Raw genomic sequence first — 26716 nt, 5'->3', positions numbered from 1 at the left:
ACCAGGGGGCAGGGCTACCGACGTTAAGGCTAATCTGAAGATGGTGCTGCTACAGCTAAAACTGGCGAGTGTAGAGAGTATAGGGATATTGTTATCGGCACCAACGATGTTAGGACGAAACAGTCAGAGGTCACCAAGCGCAACATAGCTTCAGCTTGTAAATCAGCTAGAAAGATGTGTCGGCATCGTGTAATTGTCTCTGGCCCCCTCCCAGTTAGGGGGAGTGATGAGCTCCACTGTCACGTCCTGACCTTAGTTCCTTTTTTAGTCCTCTAAAAAGGACTGTTTCGATTTTCGTTGTTTCACTTTTGTTATTTTGGATTCAGTGTTCAGTTGTAATAAATTTAACATGGACACGTACCACACTGCACTTTGGTTCGATCTTTCATATTCCTGTTCCTCAGATGAAGAAGATCGTAACATCTACAGCAGTCTCACAACTCAATCGCTGGTTGAAAACAGTTTTCTGCCCCTCCCAAAAGATATAATTTGTAGATAATTGGCCCTCTTTCTGGGACTCATCCACAAACAGGAACAAGCCTGGCCTGTTGAGGAGTGATGGACTCCATCCTAGCTGGAGGGGTGCTCTCATCTATGAACTTAGACTGGGCTCTAACTCCCCTAGCTCCACAATGAGATAGGGTGCAGGCCAGGCAGCAGGCTGTTAGCCAGCCCGCCAGCTTAGTGGAGTCTGCCACAAGCACAGTCAGTGTAGTCAGCTCAGCTATCCCCATTGAGACCGTGTCTGTGCCTCGACATAGGTTGGGCAAAACTAAACATGGCGGTGTTCGCCTTAACAATCTCTCTGGAATAAAGACCTCCTCCATTCCTGCCATTATTGAAAGAGATTTTGATACCTCACATCTCGAAATAGGGCGACTTAATGTTAGATCCCTCACTTCCAAGGCAGTTATAGTCAATTAACTTATCACTGATCATAATATTGATGTGATTGGCCTGACTGAAACATGGCTTAAGACTGACGAATTTACTGTGTTAAATGAGGCCTCACCTCCTGGTTACACTAGTGACCATATCCCCCGCGTGTCCCGCAAGAGCGGAGGTGTTGCTAACATTTATGATGGTAAATTTCAATTTACAAAAAAAAAAACTTTTCGTCTTTTGATCCTCTAGTCATGAACTCTATGCAGCCTACTCAATCACTTTTTATAGCTACTGTTTACATATATAGCGTTCCTCGCTGAGTTCCCTGAATTCATATCGGACCTTGTAGTCATGGCAGATAATATTCTAATTTTTGGTGACTTTAATGTTCACAGAGAAAAATCCCCAGACCAACTCCAAAGGTCTTTCGGAGTCATCATCAACTCAGTGGGTTTTGTCCAACATGTCTCCGGAACAACTCACTGCCATAGTCACACTCTGGACCTAGTTTTGTCCCGTGGAATAAATGTTGTGGATCTTAATTTAGACTGAAAAGCAGTGCCGAGCACCTATGAATGGCAGGTCTTACCCTTCGTAACGATGTGTAGGCCCTGCTGTGCCATATATGCCCTCCAGAAACATTCTCAGCACCACCATGATGGCAACACGGATGTTAAGGAGTCAGTCGAGCACACCTTCTATGTTGACAATGGTCTCCAAAGTCTACCCATGGGTCCGAAGCAAAGTCCCTGGTGGACAGGCTGCAAATCTGCCTCTTGGCCAGGGGGGTTGAATGGGCCAGTAACATTACCTCTGTGGAACACCTTCCTCCAGAAGGGAGGTAAAAGAGCAGTGAGCTATGGCTCTCCCAGACCACCATCCACAAGAACCAATTCTGGGCCTGAGCTGTTATCCAGACACCCTCGACTGCAAACATTGACCTGTCCAGAGAGAAGAGGAACCAACCTTCAGGGTCATTTACAGAGTTTACAAGCCAACTCCACCTTATCCTCCAGTGACAGGGGGGTCAGATCCTCATAGTGTTACGATAGATGGCAAAACCTTCCTCCTTCCTTCAACTGCCCTTGGTACTCCATGGGGCAGCAGTACCACTCCCCTTCATCATCCTCCTGCCTGACCAGACTCAGTCACTCCCAACTTGCTTCTCATGGGGGGTAAGCGACAGATCTCTGCCCCAAACCATCTATGCTGACAGTGACGTCAGTGGTCGACGGTGCTGGTGCCATAGCCAAATCCTGGCTGATCACTTCTGGGCCAACATCAAACCCTACCTCAGACTGGTGGCCCATCTGATTCCCTTGTCTGATGTCAAGGATGACCCAGAATAAACCAGGTGAGAGTATTTGTGGAGCAAGAGCATAGTCTTTAAATTTGTCACGATTGTCATAATATTTAAATATCTGAAGTCGGTATTGTTTGTAAATTGGTTGTGGGGTGCATTGGCAGAGACACCTGTTGGTGGAAAACGTGTTGCATAGATGTTATGAATCAAAATGTTGGAAATCTGATATCCCCCTAGCTGATCATTGTCTCTGGCCAGCTCTGATCGTAGTGTAGGCCTCATGAAACAGACAGGGAGAGGAGCTGGTTCTTAGTGGTCGGCGAACCCTCAACCTCCTGGCCCGTAGCCCTGAGTGGCATCGTCTTTGCCACAAAAGCATCCTGAAGTGGCAAAGTCTATACCCACATTTTTAGTGTCGCTACAGTTATTGTTGTTTGTGGTCGTACACATTATTTTGGATAATTGTGATTGAGAAATTGTGAACTGTCCCTAATTACTTGAGGTGCTTTTGAGATCATTGATTGATACAACTGAACTAGAAATCACATTTCTCAGTCACATTTTTTTCTGAGGAAACAAAACCTCAGAAATGGGAAACAACATCAACAGGATTGGGTCAGATTACAGTGTGATGTCTGACAAATAGTATTTGTCCCCATGATGTAACTGAGACAAAGCCTACCTCAACTTGAAGAAGCATGGTTCAAGGTTGTAACCCCTTAAACTTAATGTTTAATGAAATGAAGTATTTACATATTGGTTCCATTACCCTCTAAGCAGTCTATGAACTGCTCTAATGAGTGACTGTAATCCACACTTTAGTTTTGGTAGTCACTGCCAACCAACAAGAATGTTATCATTTTCAGACAAACACGTTACTTCCTTCTGCACACTACTACAACAGTGTGACTGTAGTGGAATAAAATGTTCAATATATTTCCTTTAACATCCTCTGTGTTGTGTGCTTATCGTTTAACCATTGATTTGTTCTAGATCATTTTGAGACCTTAAGTAGAATCAGGTAGTATTGGAATGTGATACATTTTTGTGATAAATTACACTGGTCACTGTTTTGCACACTGGTCATTTATAAAGTATTAAGAAAGATGGAATAGTCCCCCCTTTGTATTAGGGACTGCAAAACGACTTTACTGATGATTAGTAAATGGTTTAAAAGTTGATTCATTAACATCTTATGAATAATCTTATGAATCAATATTGCAGACTATAAAAGTTGTTAATAAATGTGTGAATAACTAGCTTTCTAAAACAAATGTGGGAGTAATGATACATGAATGATGAATAAACTATTTACTAATCCATTATAAATCCTTTATTACAATGTGTTATTATAAAGTGTTATCAATCTCTATATTCATTCTGACTCTCCAGCCTCTGAGAGAGCTGCTATTGTGTGACCCCTGACCTGGCAGCAGTGATGTAGTGAGAGTGGTGGTAGTGAGAGTAGTGGTAGTGAGAGTGGTGTTAGTGTCTGCTGTGGTCTCCTGCGCTGTTGTGCTTAATCATTAACGCATATTGTAGTTATTTATACATTTGAGAATACCTAGTTTATTAACATTTAATTAAAGGTGGAGTAATGATTAATACATGGTGAGCAAACTGTAAATGCCTCACAAATGGTTTATTACTGAATTTAAAAAGTGTTACCCATAATTGAATATTCTTGCATTTTAACATCAAGTACTTACACAATACAGAATTTATTTAGACCTGGACGTTATCTGACATCATGCAGTATTGTACATTTCAACTTTACTGCACTTAATGAAGACGTTGTGTCACTATTGAGCCACTAGAGGGAGATGTTAAATAACATATAGAATGACTCATGAAGTCCTCAGAATGTACTATTAGAATGTTACTATTTATCATTAAGAAACACGGAGCAACCACAGACTTAGGTTTTTGGAGGTCACAATCCACAATGACTAAAATGTATTTTATAAAACAAGCTTATGCCTTCTCCAAGTCATTCAAATCAAATCCATCCAAAACATTCTGTATCAACAACACATGTATCTTTGATGAGAACACTGAGATAAGTAATGTCAGTGTACTGTTACAAGAAAGAAGCAATTACAACAATTGTATAACATAACCGTGCCAATCCTATGTTTGTGAAACCAGAGTTAAAATAGGATTAGCTGTCACTTTGAACCATGGATAAAAGAAAGCATACATTATTGCATTTATTGAGGAATAGAAGTGGCAGAAAACAGATGAAACGTGAGAATTTGTCAATTGCTGTTGTTCTGGGGTTGATTTGCACTTTTGCCACAAAAGTATGTTCATCTCTAGGAGACAGAACACATCTCCTTCCTGAGCGGTATGATTGCTGCATGGTCCCATGGTGTTTATACTTGCATACTATAGTTTGTACAGATGAATGTGGTGTACAATTTTTTTCTGAGGTCTTGGATGATTTCTTTTGAATTTCCCATGATGTCAAGCAAAGAGGCACTGAGTTTGAAGGTAGGCCTTGAAATACATCCACAGGTACACCGCAGATGATGTCAATTAGCCTATCAGAAGCTTCTAAATCCACGATATAATTTTCTGGAATTTTCCAACTGTTTAAAGGCTCAGTCAACTTAGTGTATGTAAATTTATGACCCACTGGAATTGTGATAATGCGAATTATAATTGAAATAATCTGTCAACAATTGTTGAAAAATTACTTGTGTCATGCACAAAGTAGATGTCCTAAACGACATGTCAAAACTATAGTTTGTTAACAAGACATTTCTGGAGTGGTTGAAAACCGAGTTTTAATGACTCCAACCTAAATGTATGTAAGCTTCCAACTTCAACTGTATATTAAACACAGTGTTGTAAAAAAATAAAAAATAAAAAAAAAGGTGTAAACATCTAAAGAATACATGGGTCAAGACCCGTAATAACAAGTGCACACTGACAAGGTGTCACGGTCGTCCTCTTCATCTGAAGAGGAGAGGCGAGATGGATCGGAGGACCAAAATGCGGCGTGGTATGTGCTCATCATGAAATTGAATAAAGAAAACACTGAACACTGAAACACTACACAAAAACAATGAACAAAATAACGACGTGAAGCTAATGAGAACTGTGCTGAAACAAGCAATCAACATAGACAAATCACCCACAAACATACAGTGAAACCCAAGCTACCTAAGTATGATTCTCAATCAGAGACAACTAATGACACCTGCCTCTGATTGAGAACCATACTAGGCCGAAACATAGAAATCCCCAAATCATAGAAAATCAAACATAGACTGCCCACCCAACTCACGCCCTGACCATACTAAATCAATACAAAACAAAGGAAATAAAGGTCAGAACGTGACACACGGTAACATGTAAGCCTATACAACAGAGCACAGATCCTCACAAGACCAAGAGAAATGGAACAATAATCGACAAGGGCAATGTGGAACAAAGGACACATATTTACACATACTTATCAGGGGGAATAGGAACCAGGTCAGTGACAAAGTCCACCAAGAGGTGAGACCAGTTTCAATGTGGAACCGGCAGGGAAAGGCACTTTCCATAAGGGAGGTTTCTGGGCGTCTTACACTGGGCACAGATGGAGCAGGAAGAGACGTAACACCCTGACATCTCTAGCCAATGCACACTGAATTAAAGGTTAACTACACTAAAAAACAAACATTTCTCAGATTTATACCAGAACTGAAAAGTAATCCCCTGATGTGGTTTAAGCATTGTTGTGAACACAGATATTCCAATGTAGTTGTTTTTCTATAAATAAATAAAAAGGTTTTTAAAATCAGAAAAAAGTGAAATATCTGAAAGCTGAATAAAATAAACCAAGAAAACGGAATTAGATGAAAAAAACAGAAAGTTGTGTGTCTTCCTGCTGCACAGCATTTTGGAGAAAGTTGCGGTCAGGTCCCAATATTGTGTATGCACCCAAGAGGGAAAGAGGTTGGGTCATCCTAGAAATGTTTTAGAGTAATATAATACATACAATTTAGCAGATGCTTTTATCCAAAGCGACTTACAGTCACTTGTGCATACAATTTTACCTATGGGTGGTCCCGGCAATCAAACCATCTATCCTGGTATTGCAATGCTCTACTGAAATGCATGACAAGGTAATACATGCTTTGTGATGCCTCAATGTCATATGATTCATAAATCCTTTATTAAGCATAGCTTATGCCACCCTTTATAAAGCACAGGTTTATTTCCCATTTGACTTAGTGGGTTATGTCACATTTGACATTAATGCTCATGTCACATAGTTAAAAGCCACATGTACGTGATAACATTTTTTTTGACATTTTTGCAAATGTATTGCAAAATAAATACAGAAATATGTAATTTACATAATTTTCACTTTTTTCATTTGAGTTGATGTTATAGAATGTCAGCTTTTATTTGAATGTATTTTCATACATACAGTGAACCCTTCATAGAGGATGACATGTGGTTATAATGATTTGTGACACATTAATGTAGTGTTTATAAACGCTTTATGAAGTCTTTATGAAGCCTTTATAAGCTGCTTGTGATATAAAATAGGACCCTTATGTAAATGAGATATTTCTGTATTTAATGTGCATTCACATTGTTTTCACTTTGTCATTATGAGGTGTTGCATGTAGATGATGAGAAAAACAGTGTATTCATACATTTTAAATTCAGGCTGTAACAAGATAAAATTAGGATTAAATATAGTGGTATGAATATTTTCTGAATAATCTGTATTCAGGGAGTTTTCTGTAATGAAAAGGCTTTGGTATTATTCAGACAGATGGTCTCTTCTCAGTTTGGAAGAAGCACACTTTTCACCTTACACATAAAGTTCAGATATATGTTGTCTTAATAGAACATAAATAATTATCTTTCATATAGAATGAGTCAAGTCATCCTTCTCAGACACAGATTGTATACTACAGTACCATCCTATGGCCAACATATACTGAAAGCAGTCCCTGCCAACTGGGCACAGACGTCAATTCAATGTCTACACCATGTTGGTTGAAAAATAAACAACGTTGATTCAACTAGTGTATGCCCAGTGGGTGTAAAACTCTGAATGCAACTTTTTTATTTGAGAGAATTTTCATATATATCTGTTTTCCCATTTAGAAATGAAAACATCTTCTGTATCTATTCCCCCAATTTAAAGAAGTCATAAGTATTTGGACACCTTCACTTGTAAATGTATTAAAGGTAGTAACCCTTTAAACATAATGTTCAGTTGAATTATGTATTTAGATATTGGTTCCATTACCCTGTAAGCAGTCTATGAACTGCTCTAATGAGTGACTGCAGTCCACACTTTGGTTTTGGTAGTCACTGCCAACAAACAATAATGTTAGCATTCTTCAGCACACTACTACAACAGTGTGACTGTTTTGAAAAAAAAAATTCAATACATTTCCTTTAACATCCTCTGTGTTGTGTGCTTATTGTTTAATACCCATTGATTCGTTCTAGGTCATTTTGAGAACTTAAGGAGCATCAGGTACTGCTGAAATGTCTACCAATAGCATGTCCATCTGTTTGTGATGAACTACACTGGTCCCTGTTCAAAACATTTATAAATGATTAGAAAGTACGAATAGTCCTCACTTTAGATTAGGGACTGCAAAACGACTTGCAGAGAGTCCAAAACTCTCACGACTTACTAATGATTATTTAATGGTTCATAGACATTTATTAAACATCTTATGAAAATACATTATTATACATTATGAAATGATTTGTGTGTTACCCAATCTCCATATTCATTCACACTAAACAGCTTCCGAGAGAGCTGCTCTGGTGTGACCCCTGACCTTTCAGCAGTGAAGTAGTGAGAGTTTTGGAAGTGTTAATACCCAGTATGTTGAGGTTGAAATGTCTGCAACTGTCTCCTGCGCTGTTGTGTTGAATAATTAATGCATATACTGTAGAAGTTATTTATAAATGTCAGAATACCAAGCTAAGTAACATTTCACAAATGTGGCCTTAATATTAAATGGTGAGCAGACTGTAAATTCTAAATGTCTTACAAACTGTAAATGCCTTACAAATGGTTTATTACTGAATGTTATTATAAAGTGTTACCCAAAATTGCATATTCTTACCATTTACCATCAACTACTTAAACAATACACCACTGAGATAGACTTGGACGTTATCTGATAAGCAGTATAGTACATTTCAATTTAACACAGGATGAAGACGTTGTGTAACAATTGAGCCACTAGAGGGAGATGCTAAACAACATATAGAAAGACTCATGACGTCCTCGGAATGTACTTGTAGAATACTTGCATACTATCATTAAGTAACACGGAACAACCACAGCCTTAGGTATTTGGAGTACACAATCCACAATGCCTACAATGTATTTTGTAAAACAAGCTTATGCCTCCTCCAAGTGATTCCATTCCAATTCAGACAAATCATTCTGTATCAACACCACATGTATCTATGATGACAACACTGAGATAAGTAATGTCAGTGTATTGTTTCATGAAATAAATAATTACAAAAATTGTATTACAAAACTATATCAAACCTATGTTGGCCAACCGAGGGAATAAAATTATAGGAACTATGAACACCTTCATTACAGATTTAAAATACGTTTAACTGTCACTTTGAACCATGGATAAAAGAAAGCATAAATTATTGGATTAATTAAGGAATTAACAAGTGGCAGAAAAATGATGAAAAATGATGAAAAATTGTCAAATAAAACAGAAAAAGAGAAAATAAATAGAGATGGAATCCAACAAATTAAATAGTTGACAACAACAATAGAAAGAGTATTTGCTGCTTTTCTCTCAGACTTATTTGCCTGTACAGTTTTAACACCAGACACACTGGCAGCCTCTTTTGAAAATACCTTTCTGGCCTGTGATCTGGCCACCACAAAGATTTTCATATAAAGTGTTATAATAATAGAACACGGGACAACCATTGTAATAACAAGGTCAGTGATATTAACCCAGGTTATTCCTTCAAAAATAAAACATTCTGTCAAACACCTACTCAGTACCTGCACATTTACAACTTTTTTTATAATAACAGCATCGTATATGATACAACAACACCAGGTAATGGATATACAACACATCATTCTTGTTGTTGTTATTTTAGAGTGGTACAATAAGGGATCACACACAGCAACATAGCGGTCAATAGATATCAAGACCAAATTGCCAAGCGATAAAGAAGTACATAAAAAAGTAATGTAGAATTGAAACGCACAGAAATATTTCCCAAATCCCCAGCATGATTCCATTATTGCTACAGTCAGTACCGGAATCACAATCAGTCCCACCAGGAGATCTGACACAGCCAGAGAGAGGATGAGCAGGTTGGTTGTAGTGTGGAGCTGCTTGAAGTGAGAGATGGAGATGATCACCAGTACGTTCAAAAATACTGTAACTGCTGAAATCAATGAGAAGAAGATGTACAGTGTTATGTAGATAGATGTCGATAGCAAAGCCTTTCTGCAAGAAGAGTTTCTGTCTTGAAAACAGTACTGAACATCTTCATGTTTCTCCATTTGTAATAAAAGGTGAAAATGCTGAGGTCCTGCTCCTGCTTGGTCCTGTGTGTGACCCTGTCAGGTCCGCCTTCTGAGAAACTGAGCTCTGCTTCTCTATTTATCCCTGAGTTACTGACAGCCACTCCCCTCCCCAGGATATCTCTGCACACACACACACCACACAAATGAACAAACGGTTGGATAAACAAATAATTAATGAAAGCATGATGTAATGTATGACAGGATTGGATGTTGCTGTGCCCACCTAACCTGTCCTTCAGCCTTACTGATAGTTGGAGATGAGAGAAAAGGTACATTTTCTCCAAATCAAATCAAATGTATTTCTCACAAGCACCGATCAGGTGAGGACCTTACAGTGCAATGCTTACTTACAAGCCTTTAACCAACAATGCAGTTTTAAGAAAAAATACATTTTAAGTGAAAATATATAAGTAAAAAATAAGAGTAACAAATCATTTGAGCAGCCGTTGTTACGATCTTCTTCATCTGATGAGGAGTAGGAAAGTTCAGACCAAACTGCAGGGTGGTCCATGTCCATGTTAAAGTTATTACAACTGAACACTGAATAAAATAATAAAAGTGAAACAACAAAAATCAAAACAGTCCTATCAGGTGAAACAAAACAAAACAACTACCCACAAACACAGGTGGGAACAGGCTACCTAAGTATGGTTCTCAATCAGAGACAACGATACACAGCTGCCTCTGATTGGGAACCATACCAGACCAAACACAGAAATACAAAACATAGAACAAAACATAGAATGCCCACCCCAACTCACGCCCTGACAAAACCAAAACAGAGACATAAAAAAGGAACTAAGGTTAGGACGTGACAGCAGTAAATTAACAATAGCAAGGCTATATACAGGGTGTACTGGTACAGAGTAAATGTGCAGGGGCACCGGTTAGTCGAGGTAATTGAGGTAATATGTACATGTAGGTCGAGTTAATGTGACTATGCATTGATATTAAACAGAGAGTTTCAGCAGCGTAAAAGAGGAGGGCAATGCAAATCGTCTGGGTAGCCATGTGATTAGCTATTCAGCAATCTTATGGCTTGGTGGTACATGCTGCTAAGCAGTCTTTTGGACCTAGACTTGGCAGTACGGTAACGCTTACTGTGCGGTAGCGGAGGGAACAGTCAATGACTAGGGTGGCTGGAGTCTCTGACAATTTTTCGGGCCTTCCTCTAACACAACCTGGTATAGAGGTCCTGGATGGCAGGAAGCTTGGCCCCAGTGATGTACTGGACCTTACTCACTACCCTCTGTAGTGCCTTGCGGTCGGAGGCCGAGCAGTTGCAAATACCAGGCAGTGATGGTGCAGCTGTAGAACATTTTGAGGATCTGAGGACCCATGCTAAATATTTTCAGTCTCCCAAGGGGGAATAGGCTTTGTTGTGCTCTCTTCATGACTGTCTAGGTGTGCTTGGACCATGATAGTTTGTTGGTGATGTGGACACCAAGGAACTCTCAACCTACTCCACTACAGCCACGTCGATGAGAATGGGGGAGTGCTCGGTCCTCCTTTTCCTGAGGTTGTTCCAGAGGTTGTTACCCTGGCACCACACGGTCAGGTCTCTGACCACCTCCCTATAGGCTGTCTCATCTTTGTAGGTGATCAGGCATACTACTGTTGTGTCATCTGCAAATTTAATGATGGTGTTTGAGTCGTGCCTGGTCATGCGGTCATGCAGTCATGAGTGAACAGGGAGTACAGGAGGGGACTGAGCACACACCCCTGAGGGCCCCCTGTGTTGAGGATCAGCGTTGTGGATGTGTTGTTACCTACCCTTACCACCTGGGGGGTGGCACATCAGGAAGATATAGTGTGGGTGATGATTTGGTCACTTAAAGGTTTTTAAACATAGGAAATAGGATATCTGTGCAGACTAACTGTTTTTGGTGATGTCAGTGCTCAGTTTGGAACAAAATCTACAACCTCAAGAAACGAGACGGCACGACACATCAGCTGGCTAGTGTAGAAAAGCTGATGGTAAGGAAGTAGATGAGAGGGCATGACTTCATGGTGTACATGTGTATAGCACATACAATCAGAATTAATGGTGTCATTCCATATGAACATTCCAAAGACGTTTAGAAATGTTAATCTGAACTGAATTATGAACCTACTTTTTCAAGTCTAGGGAACACATTTGAACATCTTGGCCATTTTCTGTTATAATCTCCACCCGGCACAGCCAGAAGAGGACTGGCCACCCCACATAGCGTGGTACCTCTTTAGGTTTCTTCCTAGCTTCTGGCTTTTTTAGGTAGTTTCTCCTAGCCACCGTGCTTCTACACCTGCATTGCTTGCTGTTTGGGGTTTTAGGCTGGGTTTCTGTACAGCACTTTGAGATATCAGCTAATGTACGAAGGGCTATATAAATACATTTGATTTGATTGATTTGATCTAACAAATATCTAACAATCTCGCAATTCCCCAACAACTACCTGATACACACAAATCTGAAGGGGTGAATGAGAATATGCACATATAAATATTTATGTGAGCGATGGCCGAGCGGCATAAGCAACATGCAATAGATGGTATAAAATGCAGTACGTACATATGAGTAATGTAAGATATGTAAACATTATTAAAGTGGAATTATTTAAACTGGAATTGTTTAAAGTGACAAGTGATACATTTATTAAAGTGGCCAGTGATTAGGTTTCAATGTAGGCAGCAGCCTCTCTGAGTTAGGGAATGCTGTTTAGCAGTCTGATGGCCTTGAGATAGAAGCTGTTTTTCAGTCTCTCGGTCCTAGCTCTGATGAGCCTGCTCTGACCTCGACTTCTGTATGGTAGCGGTGTGAACAGGCAGTGGCTCGGGTGGTTGTTTTCCTTGATGAACTTTTTGGCCTTCCTGTTACATCGGGTGCTTTAGGTGTCATGGAGGGCAGGTAGTTTGCCCCAGGTGATGCGTTGTGCAGACCTCACTACCCTCTGGAGAGTCTTACGGTTGTGTGCGGAGTAGTTGCCGTACCAGGCTGTGATACAGCCCGACAGGATGCTCTCGATTGTGCATCTGTAAAAGTTTGTCATGGTTTTGGGTGACAAGCCAAATTTCTTCAGCCCCCTGAGGTTGAAGGAGCGATGTTGCGCCTTCTTCACCACACTGTCTGTGTGGGTGGACCACTTCAATTTGTCAGTGATGTGTACGCCGAGGAAATAAAAACTTTCCACCTTCTCCACTATTGTCCCTTCGATGTGGATAGGGAGGTGCTCCCTCTGCTGTTTCCTGAAGTCCACGATCATCTCCGTTGTTATGTTGACGTTGAGTGAGAGGTTGTTTTCCTGATACCACACTCAGAGTACCCTCACCTCCCTCCCTGTAGGCTGCCTCGTCGTTGTTGTTAATCAAGCCCACTGCTGTTGTGTCGTCTGCAAACTTGATGATTGAGTTGGAGGTGTGCATGGCCATGCAGTAGTGGGAGAACAGGGAGTACAGGAGGGGGCTGAGAACGCACCCTTGTGGGTTCCCACTGTTGATGCTCAGTGAAGTGATATGTGATTGAAATGCAGAGGTATTTTCAGGTAGAAATGATACATGTATTTCCTAACCTTTAAATATCTCCAGTGATTCAGTCTTTTCACAGCATACTACTTTCAAACTTTGCTTTGTTTGGCTGGGCCTTCTAAAGGTAGTAATTATTTAAATGAAATGTTCAGCAAGTTTAGCATTTAGATATTGGTTTCCTTACCCAATATGTCCATTCCTAATTAAATGTCAACTCTCTGTACCTGCTTCTATTCTCCAGCGTCATTCCTTACAGAATGCTGCAACCAACACACAAAGCATCAGGTAGTACTGGCGTTCCGGTTGGTGGTGACGTTGGTCCTGAGTCGATGGACCCGGGGGTGCCTAACCAGCTTGTTGGGCTTCCACGCCCTAGCTGGCTCGAGAGGTTTCCTTGCCCCCGTTGGCCCATCCCACGTCCGGTATCAGCCGGATCGTCATGTCTTGTTCACCCAGCCGGCCCAGGAGTTTTCTTGTTTTGTTGGTGATGTCGGGCTTTAATTCCACCGCCGATGGAACAAGGGGTGTCTAAGCTCTTCGGGCTTAGAGGTTCCTCGAGAGGTTTCCTTGCCTAGGTTGGCTCGGCAGATTCCCATCCCATGTCATGCTCCGTCAGATCATCGGGCTTCTACTCCGCAGCAGGATTGACAGGCGTTCATGCCTCAGCTGGATCATCAGGCTTCTATGCCTCAGCCGGTTCGCCAGGCTCAAATGCCCTTGCCGGTTCGTGGGGAGTTTAACCCCAGCCGGCTTGTCAAGCACCCATGTCTCGGCCGGCTCGCCCAGGTGGGACGCCGGGTAGGGGCACTCTCATGCCTGCTCCCGCTCTTTCCCCCTGGCGCTCGAGGGCGCGAGGCTGCCCTGCATTACGCACTCCTGCCACCATCATTTATGCACACCTGCCTTCCCTCGTTACGCGCTTCAGGGATACTGGACTCACATGGACTCACTCTATCACCTGTTTTTATTACCTCCCCTATATTTGTCAGTTCCCCAGTTCTGACACTGTTCCTGTTCTGTTGCATGTCCGTTCCTAATTAAATGTCAACTCCCTGTACCTGCTTCTATTCTCCAGCGCCATTACTTACATCCTAGATCACTTGGAAATGTGCATCTAGAAAATGCACACTCAAAATTCAGATATTTGTATATTTTTCGACAGTAAAAAGTCCTCTAAAATGTGCGTCTTGTGCGATGCATATTCTTTATGGTTGGTAATGGAAGGGCTATGGTTGGTGAGGGATACCTTAGGTAGGCTGAGCAGCCAAACTAACTTAAGGGAAACTGAAGGGACTGTGAAGGGAAGTTAGGTAAAGAGAAGCAGGACAGCTTTTTTTTTACAGCCGCCCTAATATTTCTCATGGAAATATTAACATCCATTAATAATATTAACAATATTAAAAAGGCCTCGAACCTAAATGGCAAAGTCTCTAATGGGGGCCACATTATTAACAGGGCCAAAGTCTCTAATGGGGGCCACATTATTTAAAGTCTCTGAAAAGCCACAGACCTCAAGGGGAAGATTATTCTTAGCGTGCCAAATAATACCCTGCAGAAAAGGAATGGCTTTGGTGCTGCCCCACGAGGGAGGTACAGAGATACACAGAGACAGTCCTGGGGCATCCCCATGGAAGACCACACGGGTGAGGGAGGGCCCTCTAACTAAGCTGGTGCAGGGTAGCTGGGCCCCATCCTTAGAAGCTGTGTGCAACGCCGAAGGCTGGCCATGGCTGAAGCAGGTGGTTCTTCTACTGCGGTGGCGAAATGTGGCATGCCAGACACAACCGTTGTTGGTAGCTCACTGGCTGAGGCTGAAGTTGGTGAATCTTTCACCACTACTGAAAACACTGAATTGCATGTTGGGAACCATAGGGATCATTAGAGATCTGGAGGCAGTGGGCAGCTGGGTCCTAGAGAAAAGGTCAGGTGGTTTCCCACGTGGGAAGGGCTGAGGGTCATCCAAGGCAGGAGATGGGAGGCCCATCAGAACTAGAGACAGCAGGTCCCAAGGGGCAGGGAATGGTGGTTACCCCCAGATCAGGGAGCTGAGGGCCAAGCAGGGCAGGGCACTTGGAACCCACTACTAAATCTGAGGACTGCAAGCCAGGAATAGTGGGAAGCTGCAAACCTAGCCAAGCAGGGAACATATAGCCTAGTGCTAGTATAGGCAACTGGTTGCAGGCTGAGGGCTGTGAACTGTCTAACTGCACACCTAGAGGAGCAGATAACTCCGGGTCTAGTGGGGCGAGAGACCCAGGACCTAGAACTAGGGCAGGTGGTTTGGCCTGTAGCACTGAGGGAGCTGACTGCTTGCCGACTAAGGCTGGGGGCTGCCGACCAACTGAGGAAGATGCTGCAAACCTAGTGGGGCAGAGAACCTATAGCCTGGCGCAGCAGTAGACTGAGGGCCGACTAGAGCTGGAGACAGTGAGAACGACTCTGAATCTGACAGGGAAAATTACTCTGAACTTGACAGGGAGAACCATGCTAGACCTGCAACGTAGAACGACTCTGAAACTGACAGAGAACGAATCTGAACCTTTCATAGAGAATGACTCTAAACCTGGCCCTACCGGGACGGAAGGGAACCGGGAAGGAGGGGAACTCTCACCCTACGAGGAAGGAAGGGAACTCTGACCTTACCAGAAAGGAGGGGAACTCTGACCCAACAGGGAAGCAATTTAACTCTGACCCTATCATGGATGCAGGATACAATGGACCAGGTAGACCCACAACTGTAACTCTATGCCTACCGGGTGAGACGGGAACTCTAACCCTACCAGAAAGGAAAGGAACTGGACAACAAGGTCAGGGGACACATCAGGGGTGACTTCTGGTGGGTCACCTCGCTTGGTGGGGAGGTGGCCCTCCCGACATTCTGGCAGACAAGACGTAGATTCCAGCCGGGGGGCCCGGAGCGTAAATAGTCCGGGTGGCCATTTGATTAATTGCTCAGCAGTATTATGGCTTGGGGGTAGAACTTGTTAAGGATCCTTTTGGAACTTGACTTGGGACTCGCTAAGTTGCTAAGTCGCTAACTTGCTGTGTGGTAGCAGAGAGAACAGTCTATGACTTGGGTGTCTGTAGTCTTTGACAATTTTTTTGTGGCTTCATCTGACATGACCTAGTATATACAGTAGGTCCTGGATTGCAGGAAGCTTGGCCCCAGTGATGTACTGGGCCTGACGCACTACCCTCTGTAGCTTCTTACGGTCGGATGGCGAGCAGTTGCCATACCAGGTGGTGATGATAAGGGTTATAGCTATGCAATATACGTATATGTAAATAAATAAATAGCAAATGGCATTACACTTACAAGAGATATAAACACAGCATCAATATAAATATAAAGTTAAAAATTCACCTCTTAGAGAGAGAGAAACTAATTACTTGGATAGAAAGTTGGTCAAGATTTATGGCACCCTCTCTCTCTAGCCTTGTGTGAGAATCTGCCAGGCTGAGATCTTATCAGGGCCATAAATTACCCTGCGTGTGAGCAAGCTCCAAGAACCGTCTGGGTTGACTCTGTGATGACTCTAGAAGCTCACCCATGGCAGCGCAATAAAACACCTTAATAAAGGCCACTATTGAAAACACTGTGGTAATTTGTGCATGCAAAATACTATGTTTACCATTACAGCAAGAGTGACGGAAAAGCAGCCAACACATTCTCAGCATATGTGGGAATTAAGAGAACTTTGACAGTATGCCGGTTGGACGTACTGCCAAATTCTCCAAAATGACATTGGAGGCAGCTTATTGTAGAGAAATTAACATTACATTCTCTGTCAACAGCTCTGGTGTATTTGTAACAGTTCTGCTTCCATCCTTCTCCTCGCCCCTACCTGGGCTCGAACCATGGACCATCTGCACACATCGACAACAGCCACCCTCAACACTGTTACCCATTGCTCCACAAAAGCTACAGCCGTTGCAGAGCAAGTTGGAACAACTACTTCAAGGTCTCAGAGCGAGTGACGTCACAGATTGAAACGCTGTTAGCGTGCACCCCTCTAACAAACTAATCATTTCACACCACGCCAATTCGCATGCTCCATTAATTAAAACTTGAGACGTGGTATTGTGTTGTGTGACAAAACTGCATATTTTAGAGTGGCCAGATGGAAGCCACGCCACAGTAAAAGGCACACAACAGCCTAGGAGTTTGCCAGAAGGCACCTGAAGGACACTCAGATGATGAGAAACAAGAGACTCTGGTCTGATGAAACCAAGATTTAACTATTTGGCCTGAATGCAAAGCTTCACGTCTGGCGGAAACATGGCACCATCCCTACGGTGAAGCATGATGGTGGCAGCATCATGCTCTGGGGATGTTTTCAGTGGCAGGGACTGAGAGACATGTCAGGATTAAGGGAAAGGGGAACGGAGCAAAGTACAGAGAGATCCTTCATGAAAACCTGCTCCAGAGGGCTCAGGATCTCAGACGGGGTCGAAGGTTCCAGGAGAACAATGACCCTAAGCACACAGCCAAGACAATGCAGGAGTGGCATCGGGACAAGTCTCTGAATGTGCTTGAGAGGCCCAGCCAGAGCCCGGACTAGAACCTGATCGAACATCTGTGGAGAGACCTGAAAATATCTGTGCAGCGACGCTCCCCATCCAACCTGACAGAGCTTGAGAGGATCTACAGAGAAGAATGGGAGAAAAACTCCCCAAATACAGGTGTGCCAAGCATGTAGCGTTATCGCTGGTAAAGATGCTTCAACGAGGTACAGAGTAAAGAGTCTGAAAACTAAGTGCTCTCCAGAGGGTGGTGCGGACTGCCCAACTCACCACCGGGGGCACATTGCCTGCCCACCAGGACACCTACAGTACCCAATGTCACAGGCCACAAAGATCATCAAGGACATCAACCACCAGAGCCACGGCCTGTTCACCCCGCTACCATCCAGAAGGTGAGGTCAGTACAGGTGCATCAAAGCTGTGACCAAGAGACTCAAGGCCATCAGACTGTTAAATACCCATCACTAGCCGACTACGACCCGGTTACTCAACCCTGCACCTTAGAGGATAATGCCCTACAGTCTGTACATAGACATGGAATCACAGGTCACTTTAATAATGGAACACTAGTCAATTTAATGTTTACATACTGCTTTACTCATCTCATATGTATATACTGTATTCTACTGTATTTATTGTCAAAACCACTCAGACATTGCTTGTCAAATATTTATATATTTCTAAATTTCATTATTTTACTTTCAGATTTGTGTGTATTGTTGTGAATTGTTAAGGTGCTGTTGGAGCTAGGAAGAAAAGCATTTCACTACACCTGCAATAACATCAGCTGAATATTTGTATGTGACCAATAAAATGTGATTTGATTTGATTTTGTAGTGTATTAAAGGTAGTAACCCTTTAAACGTAATGTTCAGTTAAGATATATATTTAGATATTGGTTCCTTTACCCTGTAAGCAGTCTATAAACTGATCTTAGTCTGTGTCACTCTGACATTGCTCATCCATATATTCATATATTCTTAATTCCAGTCCTTTACTTAGATTTGTGTGTTTAAGGTATTTGTTGTGAAATTGTTATATATAACTTGTTAGATATTGCTGCACTATCAGATGTTCAAGCATTTCACAACACGTGTATGTGATCAATACAGTATGATTTGATCTGATTCTAACTGACTGCAATCCACACTTTAGTTTTGGTGGTCACTGTCAACAAACACGAATGTTATCATTTTCAGACAAAACAATATTACTTCCTTCAGCACACTACTACAACAGTGTGACTGTCTTGGAATAAAATGTTCAATATATTTCCTTTAACGTCCTCTGTGTTGTGTGCTTATTGTTTAACCATTGATTTGTTCTAGGTCATTTTGAGACCTTAAGGAGCATCAGGTACTGCTGAAATGTCTACCATTAGCATGTCCATCTTCTTGTGATAAATTACAGTGGTCACTGCTCGAAACTTTTATAAAGTACTAAGAAAGTATGAATAGTCCTCACTTTAGATTAGGGACTGCAAAACTACTTTACTAATGATCAGTAAATAGTTTATAAGGATATTTATTAAAATTCTTCTGAATGATCTGCTGAATCTTTATTACAGACTATAAAAGTTGTTAATAATTGTGTGAATAACTAGCTTACTAAAACAAATGTGTATTGATACATTAATGATGAATAAGCCATTTACTAATCCATATACTAGTATTGCAAAGTGTTCAAATGTTACCAATCTCTATATCAACAATTCAACTTCAGTACACTTGTTAAAGGCATTGTGTCCCAATTCAGCCACTAGATGGTGATGTTAAACAAGATATAGAATGACTAACCTCAGAATATACTTTTAGGAGACAAAACACAGGCTTTGGTATTTCAAATATACAACCCAAAATGACTACAACGTCTTTTATTTAAAAAAAAAAAAAAAGCTTATCCCTTCTTATGCCTTCTCCAATTCAATCCAGCCAAATCATTCTGTATCAACACCACATGTACCTATGATGAAAACACTGAGATAAGTCACGTCAGTGTATTGTTACATGAAAGAAGCAATTACAACAATTGTATAACATAACTATATCAAACCTGTTAGTCAAATGTAGGAATAAAACATAGGAACCATGAACGCCTTAAGTTCAGAGTTAAAATAAGTTTAGCCGTCACTTTGAACCATGGATAAAACAAAGCATAAATGATTGGATTAATTAGGGAATTAACAAGTGGCAGAAAGCTGATGATAAAGGATAAAACATTTTCACCTAAAAAAGATACAAAAAGGAAAGGAAATAGAGATGGAATCCAACAAATTAGATAGTTGAAAACAACAATAGAAACAGTTTTTGCTGCTTTTCTCTCAGACTTATTTGTCTGTACAGTTTTAACACCAGACACACTGGCAGCCTCTTTTGAAAATACCTTTCTGGCCTGTGATCTGGCCACCGCAAAGATTTTCATATAACTAGTTATAATAATAGAGCACGGGACAACCATTGTAATTACAATGTCAATGATATTACTTGATGTTATTGCTACAGTTAAACATTCTTTCAAACACCTACTGGGTACCAGTACATTGACAATATTTTTTACAATAGCAGCACGGTATATGATACAACAACACCAGGTAATGGATATAAAACACATAATTCTTGTTGTTGTTATTTTAGAGTGGTACAATAAGGGATCACACACAGCAACATAGCGGTCAAAAGATATCAAGACCAAATTGCCCAGAGATAAAGAAGTACATAAAAAAGCCATATATAAACGAAACACACAGAAATATTCCCCAAAACCCCAGCATGATTCCATTATTGCTACAGTCGTTACTGGTATCACAATCAGTCCCACCAGGAGATCTGACACAGCCAGAGAGAGGATGAGCAGGTTGGTTGGAGTGTGGAGCTGCTTGAAGTGAGAGATGGAGATGATCACCAGTAGGTTCAAAAATATTGTAACTGCTGAAATCAATGAGAAGAAGATGTACAGTGTTATGTAGATAGATGTCGATAGCAAAGCCTTTCTGCAAGAAGAGTTTCTGTCTTGAAAACAGTATTGAACATCTTCATGTTTCTCCATTTGTAATAAAATGTAAAAATGCTGAGGTTCTGCTCCTGCTTGGTCCTGTGTGTGACCCTGTCAGGTCCGCCTTCTGACAAACTCTGAGCTCTGCCTCTCTATTTATCCTGACAGAAACTCCCCTCCTCTGGAGTCTCTTTGCACACACACGCGCACACACACACACAAACGGTTAGATTAACATATCATGCATGAAAACATGATGTAATGTGTGACAGGATTGGATGTTGCTGTGCCCACCTAACCTGTCCTTCAGCCTTACTGATCATTAGAGATGAGAGAAAAGGTACATTTACTCAACTGAGCATTTTAATATGGAAAATATAGCATGGGTGATGTTTTGGTCTCTCAAAGGCTATTTTACATTGGAAATAGGATAACTATTTAAAGTTAACTTTGATAGAACTTTAGATAACTAAAGTTGACAGTATGGAAAATGATGAAACTGTATAAATTTATGCTGCCCTACAATGGAAAATTTCAGTAACTACAAATTTGATCTGTTGTACTGGCCAGGTGTACTATCTGATTAATGTGGTATTTGGTTTACTGACACAAGAGCAAGCCAGTTGATCAGAAAATATCATGGGGAATCAGAAATTGCTATCTGTCTAGACAGAAAAAGACTTTGAAGTCAGATTTAGCAGTAAAATAAATTACGTAGTTACTGCTTTTTGCCTTTGTAGGGCCTTATGGGGTATGCACTAGAGCACATGCAGTCAAAATGAATAGTGGCATTCCATATGAACATTCCATAGACGTTTAGAAATGTCCATCTGAACTGAATTATGAACTATACTTCTTCAAGTTGAGGGAGACTTTGTCTCAGTTACATCATGCTAACTAAGTGACTATCAACGTGGCACCTTCATAGGATGCCACCTTTCCAACAAGTGGGTTCGTCAAGTTTCTGCTCTGCAAGTTTCTGCTCTGCAAATCATGATTTATTCTGATAGTGTTGTCATTTTTGTGTGAAAGATTATTTTACAAGTGCTTTGGAGATGATTGATTTAACTAAACGAAAAGGAGAATTACATGTATTTGTCTTTTTTGTTTAAATCAAATAAAATATCAGATCAGAAAAGGAAAACCCTTGACTTGGAGAACGCATACGTCTGTGATTGTTCCGTGTTATTTAATTATTAATAGTAAGTATTCTAAAAGTACATTTTGAGGACGTCATGAGTCTTTCTATATGTTGTTTAACATCTCCCTCTAGTGGCTCAATTGAGGCACAACGTCTTCAACAAGTGTAGTTCAGTTGAAATGTACAGTGCTGCATGATATCAGATAACGTCCAAGTCTATCTCAATGGTGTATTGTGTAAGTAGTTAAGGGGTTGCAACCTTTAACCATACATCTTCAAGTTGAGGTAGACTTTGTCTCAGTTACATCATGGGGACAAATACTATTTGTCAGACATCAGAACAACCACACTGTGGGCGGACTACAATAGCATCGAATAGTCCCCGCGATATGCAACTGTTCAGGGAAGTCAGGAACCAATACATGCATTCAGTCAGGAAAGCAAAGGCTAGCTTTTTCAAGCTAGCCTTTGCATCGCTACTATGGCCTATTTATTACCTATCTCCTCATGCCTTTTGCACACACTGTATATAGACTTTCTTTTTTTCTACTGTGTCATAGACTTGTTTATTGTGTTATTGGCTTGTTTATTGTGTATTCCATGTTATTCCATGTGTAACTCTGCGTTGTTGTCTGTGTCACACTGCTTTGCTTTATCTTGGCCAGGTCGCAGTTGTAAATGAGAACTTGTTCTCAATTAGCCTACCTGGTTAAATAAAGGTGTTCTCAACTAGCCTACCTGGTTAAATAAAGGTGAAATAAACAAATAAAACAAATAAAAACTGTGTTCTGACCCAATCACCCCTTAATGTTGTTTTCCTTTTCTGGTGTGTTGTTTTCTCTGATTTAAACAACAAAAGACTAAATGTAATTTCCATTTCATTTAGTTGAATCAATCATCTGAAAAGCACTTATTAAAGAACCAGTCACAATGAATTGACAGCTGTTTGGGAATAAATCACAATTAGCCATTTAATCAAGTTAGTCCTCCTCAACAGCTTCAACGGTGGCCCCCAGACCCTGGGCACAAGGACCATCTATAATACGATTCTAATTAATGTATTGTAACAGTAAACATACCTTCCACAAAATCCTGTGATTGTGAATGTCACCTACGGGGCATTAATATGTATGACCTAATTCGGTAACACTTTATAATAATCAGTAATAAAACATTTTGTAAGGCATTTACATTTTGCTCACCATTTACTAAGCATTACTCCCACGTGTTAAATATTAGTAAACTAGCTATTCTCACATGTATAAGCAACTTTTAAATTATGTATTAATGATTAATTGGTTCTTTTTATATGTAAACCATTTACTAATCATTTGTATTAAGAAATTTGTTTTTGCTGTCCCTTATCTAAAGTCAGAGCTATTTGTACTTTTAAAATAATTAATCAATGTGCAGTGACCTGTGTAATTTCTCACAATAAGTAGACATTTAAGGTGTCGAAATGGACTAGAACATATGAATGGTTGTAACGTATATGCTTGGAGTCAGGAAGCACGTGCAGAAGGTAGGTTTAATGATGAGATAAAGCAGATAAACAAAACAGGAGAAGCGTACTGAACGTGAACAAAACCAGTACTGCCTGATAACTGAGGCTACACGAAGGGAGAGTAATCAGGGTGGTGTAATAATGGGGAGCAGGTGTGCGCAATGTGGGTTGCCAGGACCTGTGGTTAGTAGACCGACGACGCTGAGTGGAGGGATGGAGCAGGTATAACACTACACTACCCCGGTGTGCGGCTCTAGCCACAGAATGACGCCGGCCAGGAGTACCGCCCACAATGGCGTGGAGTGGGGGTGGAAATTCCGGATTATGTTGGTGTCCAGGATGTCTGCCACCAGGACCCAGGAGCACTCCTCAGGACCGTACCCCTCCCAGTCCACCTGGTGCTGGAGCTGACCCTCACAACATCAGGATTCCAGGAGGGACCTAACAGGCGCAGGTCCACTCGATGTCCAGAGGAGGTGGAGGGGTGTCGCAGGGGACGACATCAGTCAGAGGACCACAAACCACTGGCCAAAGGAGGAAAACATGAAAGGATGGTGAGATCTGATAGTTGACACTCCGGAGGACTTTGAAGTGCCCCACAAACCAGGGCCTCAGCTTCGGGCAGTGCGTGAGGTTCCTGGTGGAGAGCCAGACGCGATCACCAGGACGGTACACGGGAGCCTCACTGCGGTGGAGATCTGACTGATCCTTCTGAAGGCGGACAGCGCCCTGGAGCCTCACGTGTGTGCTATTCCACACCTCCTCTGCCTGTCGGAACCAGATGTCCACTGCAGGCCACGGTCTGGCTTGGAGACGCACTGGAAGGGAGTTAGCCCGACGACGAAGTGAGTTCTGGGCGTATTTCACCAAGGGAAGAAACTGGGCCAACTCCTCATGCCAGTCCCGGCAGTGACTCCTTAAGAACCTCCCCAGCTCTTGGTTGGACCTCTCCACCTGCCCGTTATACTGAGGCCGGTACCTGGATGTGAGGCTGACCATGGCCCCCAGCTTCCCTGTAAAGGCTTTCCAGACCTGCCACGAGAATTGGGGACCACGGTCGGACCGATCTTATCCGGAAGGCCAGAAAGCCGGAAGACTTGCTGGAATAGTGCCTCAGCGACCCGGAGAGCGGTAGGTAGACCAGAGAGAGGGATAAATGGCAGGATTTAGAGAATCTGTCCACAACAACCAGAATAGTGGTAAAAGCATCAGAAAGGGGGAGATCCTTTACAAAGTTAATGGACAGACGTGACCAATGCGGATGAGGCATGTGAATGAGAAATGAGTTTCCCTGCTGGAGCTTGACGGGGTGATTTGGATTTGATACATATGATACATGAGTTGACATAGTGGGCGATGTCCTGCGCCAAGGTGGGCCACCAGGACGTGTGTGCCCAGGGCAACAGCCAATCTCTCACCCCATGGGGACATAGATGCACTCTGGGGGGAGGGGGGGGGGGGTGGCATGATTGGTTTCCCTCTCCAGAGCCTGGTGGATGTCCATATCTACGTCCCAAAACACTGGGCCAACAATAAGGGACACTCACAGGACCCTCCAACGACAAGGAACCACAGGATGCGAAAAAGCAGTGTTGTTTTCCTTTTCTGGTGTGTTGTGGTCCACAGGCGGTGATTCTCATTTACAACCAGGAGATGTTGGGGTTATGAAGTTGGAGTCATGGGAGGCCGAGGATCACTTTGTGTACGGGTGCGATGATGAGGAAGGGAAGGCTTTCCTGGTGCCTGGGTTCCACAGTGAGGGTGAGTGGTGCTGTGATATGTGAAACTGTGCCGGATCCCAATGTTGGAGTATCCAGGGCGTGGAAAGGAAAAGGGGAGGAGAGCGGGTACGGACTGGTCGATCAATCAATCATGTGTATTTATAAAGCCCTTATTACATCACAAAGTGCTATACAGAAACCCAGCCTAAAACCCCAAACAACAATCAACGCAGATGTAGAAGCATGGTGGCTAAATCAAATCAAATCAAATTTATTTATATAGCCCTTCGTACATCAGCTGATATCTCAAAGTGCTGTACAGAAACCCAGCCTAAAACCCCAAACAGCAAGCAATGCAGGTGTAGAAGCACGGTGGCTAGGAAAAACTCCCTAGAAAGGCCAAAACCTAGGAAGAAACCTAGAGAGGAACCAGGCTATGTGGGGTGGCCAGTCCTCTTCTGGCTGTGCCGGGTGGAGATTATAACAAAACATGGTCAAGATGTTCAAATGTTCATAAATGACCAGCATGGTCGAATAATAATAAGGCAGAATAGTTGAAACTGGAGCAGCAGCACAGTCAGGTGGACTGGGGACAGCAAGGAGTCATCATGTCAGGTATTCCTGGGGCATGGTCCTAGGGCTCAGGTCCTCCGAGAGAGAGAAAGAGAGAAGGAGAGAACGCACACTTAGATTCACACAGGACACCGAATAGGACAGGAGAAGTACTCCAGATATAACAAACTGACCCTAGCCCCCCGACACATAAACTACTGCAGCATAAATACTGGAGGCTGAGACAGGAGGGGTCAGGAGACACTGTGGCCCACTCCGAGGACACCACCGGACAGGGCCAAACAGGAAGGATATAACCCCACCCACTTTGCCAAAGCACAGCCCCCACACCACTAGAGGGATATCTTCGACCACCAACTTACCATCCTGAGACAAGGCTGAGTATAGCCCACACAGACCTCCGCCACGGCACAACCCAAGGGGGGGGAGGGGGGGGGGGGGCAACCCAGACAGGATGACCACATCAGTGACTCAACCCACTCAGGTGACGCACCCCCTCCAGGGACGGCATGAGAGAGCCCCAGTAAAGCCAGTGACTCAGCCCCTGTAATAGGGTTAGAGGCAGAGAATCCCAGTGGAAAGAGGGGAACCGGCCAGGCAGAGACAGCAAGGGCGGTTCGTTGCTCCAGAGCCTTTCCGTTCACCCTCCCACTCCTGGGCCAGACTACACTCAATCATATGACCCACTGAAGAGATGAGTCTTCAGTAGAGACTTAAAACCTGTTAAGGATATGGCAGACATACGCCCCCTTTGGAGAGATTGGGTACCCCTAGTAAACTGGAAAAAAATCTGTCAAAAATTGCTAATATATGCAAATAAAAATTATTATTGGATAGAAAACACTCTAAAGATTCTAAAACCGTTGGAATTATGTCTGTAAGTATAGCAGAACTCACAGGGCAGGCATTCTTCCAAACTAGTTTTTGTGGCCATGAAAGTTGGAGCAACTTTGACGTCATGGCCCCCACCCTTCCCAACCAGCTATGATTCTGGGGACACTTTCTATCTCTT

At 42.4% G+C, this 26716-nt stretch overlaps 3 protein-coding genes across 3 annotated transcripts in view; all 3 read right to left on the bottom strand.

Moving 5' to 3' along the window:
* Window positions 1-4968: 4968 nt before the first annotated feature.
* LOC110502139 (trace amine-associated receptor 13c-like) lies at window positions 4969-10343 on the bottom strand. Its single transcript, XM_036959413.1, has one exon. It carries the CDS (start codon window positions 9720-9722, stop codon window positions 8778-8780), a length of 945 nt encoding a protein of 314 aa, XP_036815308.1. The 5' UTR covers window positions 9723-10343; the 3' UTR covers window positions 4969-8777.
* A 9288-nt stretch (window positions 10344-19631) lies between these two features.
* On the bottom strand, window positions 19632-21776 carry LOC118943613 (trace amine-associated receptor 13c-like). Its single transcript, XM_036959410.1, has one exon. It carries the CDS (start codon window positions 20817-20819, stop codon window positions 19830-19832), a length of 990 nt encoding a protein of 329 aa, XP_036815305.1. The 5' UTR covers window positions 20820-21776; the 3' UTR covers window positions 19632-19829.
* Window positions 20594-26716, bottom strand: part of LOC110501941 (cyclic AMP-dependent transcription factor ATF-2) — a 76070-nt gene continuing 69947 nt past the window's right edge. Inside the window, 1 exon segment of the mRNA XM_036959411.1 lies at window positions 20594-20701. The gene's annotated coding sequence lies outside the window, so the exon portion shown is untranslated.

Source organism: Oncorhynchus mykiss, chromosome 22 (assembly GCF_013265735.2).
Source record: "Oncorhynchus mykiss isolate Arlee chromosome 22, USDA_OmykA_1.1, whole genome shotgun sequence".
NCBI classification, from domain to species: domain Eukaryota; kingdom Metazoa; phylum Chordata; class Actinopteri; order Salmoniformes; family Salmonidae; genus Oncorhynchus; species Oncorhynchus mykiss.
The sequence above is the reverse complement of the archived record's forward strand: the minus strand, read 5'-3'. Positions and strand labels throughout refer to the sequence as shown.

Coding starts and splice junctions, on each gene's coding strand:
- LOC110502139 (XM_036959413.1), bottom strand. CDS start 9,722: ATGGAGAAACATGAAGATGTTCAGTACTGTTTTCAAGACAGAAACTCT.
- LOC118943613 (XM_036959410.1), bottom strand. CDS start 20,819: ATGGAGAAACATGAAGATGTTCAATACTGTTTTCAAGACAGAAACTCT.